This window comes from Acanthisitta chloris, unplaced genomic scaffold (genome assembly GCF_000695815.1).
Source record: "Acanthisitta chloris isolate BGI_N310 unplaced genomic scaffold, ASM69581v1 scaffold22880, whole genome shotgun sequence".
NCBI classification, from domain to species: Eukaryota; Metazoa; Chordata; class Aves; order Passeriformes; family Acanthisittidae; genus Acanthisitta; species Acanthisitta chloris.
This window is the reverse complement of record NW_008652472.1, coordinates 1-2,747: the sequence shown is the minus strand read 5'-3', so window position 1 is coordinate 2,747 and position 2,747 is coordinate 1. Positions and strand designations below refer to the sequence as shown.

Genomic DNA, 2,747 nt, shown 5'->3' with positions numbered 1-2,747 from the left:
CCTCCACGAACACGGCCACCCCGGTCTGCCCCGCTGGGACGTAGGCGAGAGCATCCACCTCCCCGCCGCCGCGGCTGGCCTTCTGGAAGTGAATCTCCAGGGTGTCTCTCATGGACTCCTCACCAAGCACGTCGGGGATACCCGAGAGCAGGACAGTCCTGGGGCAGCGGGAGGGCTGGAGCTGGGCACAGCTGGGGGTTAGCTACATGGCATTGCAGGGAGAGGGGTTCGGGCTGGCAGGTGCTTGCTTGCACAGGGTTCATACCCTTACCTGCAGGTTAGTGACGGCTCCACTCATGCTCGGTGATATTTTGACTTTGTATTTTCCTCTGCCAATAGGCACCTGGATGTGCCCTCTCTCAATTAGGTGCTCTGCCACTGCAGACAGAGGAAAGCCCTGAGATGCCCAGGCCCCAGCTGAGCTGCAGGGGAGGTTACATCCCTGACACAGGCACAAAGGCTGGCACTGCCCAGCTCACCTGCACCAGCACAGCCTCAAGGGTGGCAGGACAGCCTAGGCTCACTCTGCCTGGGAGTGAGCCCAGACACAGCTTCATCTGCTCTCAGGAGGCGACCCATTTCCCCCCAGAGCAGGCTGGGCTGCTCTCCCCTTGCCAGCTGCCCAAGCTCAGCATGCCCCATGCACCTCCATCCTTTGTGAAGGTCAGCACCACTTGGCCAGTGTTGTCCAGGAACTCCCTGTTCTCCACCTCGCTGCCCCCATTCTTCGTCTTGCTGAAGAAGAGCTCCAGCTTGTCCAGCATTGCCTCCTCAGGGATGCCCAGGGCAGGCAGGTCAGACAGAAGGATGCTCCTGCTGCTCTGAACCAGCTTGATCTGTGGGTGGCACAGGCCAGTCAGTGCCAGGGCAGGACTGAGCTTAGGGGATCAGCACTGAGTGGGACTGGTAGCAGTGCCCTGGCAGCAGTGCCGTGGCAGAGGCAGGCTCAGGCAGTGAGCAGTGTGCCCAGGGCAGCTATGTGGCACGGGGAGCCATGGGCCCACAGGCCCTACCTCCAGGGCAGATGGCAGTGGTATCTCCACCGGTGCTGCCTGCACTCGCATTCTGCACTGGTCAAGCTCCTCCAGTTCCACCCCACAGCTCAGCTCCACCACGTGCTCCTTCACCTCTACGATCCTCTGTGCCACTGTGAGCATGGAGAGCCCCCAGCACAGGGGAGTGACTGCCCACTCCCTGCACTCTGGAGGGGCAGGACACGGCACGGGAAACATTTTGTGGAAAGGACACAGCTCCACACAATGCAGGTGCAGGGGCAGCACCAAGCCTGGCGCAGTGAGGGGATGGAGGGCAGGCCCCAAAAGGACAGAGCAGGACACCTGGCCAGGGCAATGCTCTTCTCACACTTACCCTCTGCTTTCTCAAAGGTGATGAGAGCCGAGCCCCCCTGCAGCGGGTAGCGGATCAGTGGGGTGAGCATCAGCTTGTTCACATCCTCCTTGTTTGCTATGAGCCCCTTAAATACCATTTTCTTTTCTGGTAAGGCAGACAGCATCTAGGTTCAAGTACAGACAGCACCTGGAGAAGACTAGACCCTGCACAGGGCATGTCCCTGCCAATCCACAGACTAGAAACAAGCTCATGGCTCAAAATAAGCAGCTGGAGAGTCTCAGCAGAGTCTCTCCTAGGCTCTTGCTGTGACTGGAGTCCCAAAACCATGCCTGGAGCTCCTGGTGCTGGCAGGGGAGCCACCTGCTAGCAGGAGCTGTGCCAGTTGTCACACAGAGCCCAGCTGCATTCACCCACAGCCTCTCCAGCCAGGCTTGTGCCCTTGACAGCAGACCCGAATGCCCACATACACTCTGTTACCCTCACAGGATCTTCCCTGGGGACCCTCTTTTTCAGTTCTTCCAGTTTATTTTTCAGGACCTGCTTCTCCTGACTCAGTCTCTTGTTCTCCTCCTGTGCTGCAAAAACCTCAATCTGGAAGGAAAGAAAAGGGCAGTGAGGGAACACCGGTACACAGGAAGCTGCAGCACACTCCCTGTTTAGAGCACAGGGTTGTTCTTGGACAACTCCACCCACACCGCTCTCCTGCTCTTGGCAGCCTGCAGCCCTGCCCTGGCTCCTGAGCGTTGACAACAGCTGTTCATCCATGGCCACAGCACTGCCCATGAAACCTCCACCCGATCCAGAGCAAAGGGATCTCAGAGCAGCAACTCCTGCCACCTTTCCAAGCCTAAGACACGTCCTCTGACCACCAACCTGGTGGGCTGCCACTTCATCTCTCTTTAAAAACATTTGTTGCTCAAGATTCTTATGAAGGAGTTCTCCCTCTTTCCTCAGCTCTCGTGTCCTTTCCTCTGCAGCTTCCTTGGCCATTCGTAGCTTGGCATGGTCTTGCTCCAGAACACTGCAAAGCTCCTGTGAGAAGAACCATCAGACGGCAAGTCCCTGCAGGCATCGTGCCACCCCACAGGCTGCTGCTTTGAGAATGAGCCTGGATCTCAGAACAGGCTCTCGTCTCCATGGGATTCCCCCTCTCCACCGCCTCTGGCTCACAGTCCAAGAACAGACCCCCGAGCTCGCAGCAGAGCTGGCCTTGCGGACCCCGGGCCGCTCCCGGGCGGTTGGGTCCGGCCGATTGATCCCCTCTCCGGGACCCACCTGGAACTGCTCGATCTCCCGCCGGAGCCGCTCGGGGCTCTCCGGACCGGCGTCCAGCGAGCCCTCGGGGCAGACCGGCCGGACGAAGGAGTCCTAAAGGCAGGAGGGGTCTCAGACGTGCG

General features: G+C 59.3%; 1 protein-coding gene across 1 annotated transcript; it reads right to left on the bottom strand.

Moving 5' to 3' along the window:
• Positions 1-7: 7 nt before the first annotated feature.
• Positions 8-2,688, bottom strand: IFI35 (interferon-induced protein 35; the record flags this gene model as incomplete). Its single annotated transcript, XM_009077507.1, has 8 exons — positions 8-181; positions 272-378; positions 647-836; positions 1,014-1,147; positions 1,369-1,513; positions 1,828-1,941; positions 2,224-2,382; positions 2,626-2,688. Coding segments are annotated over 8 exons (1,086 nt in total), but the record flags the coding sequence as incomplete, so codon positions are not given.
• Positions 2,689-2,747: the final 59 nt, after the last annotated feature.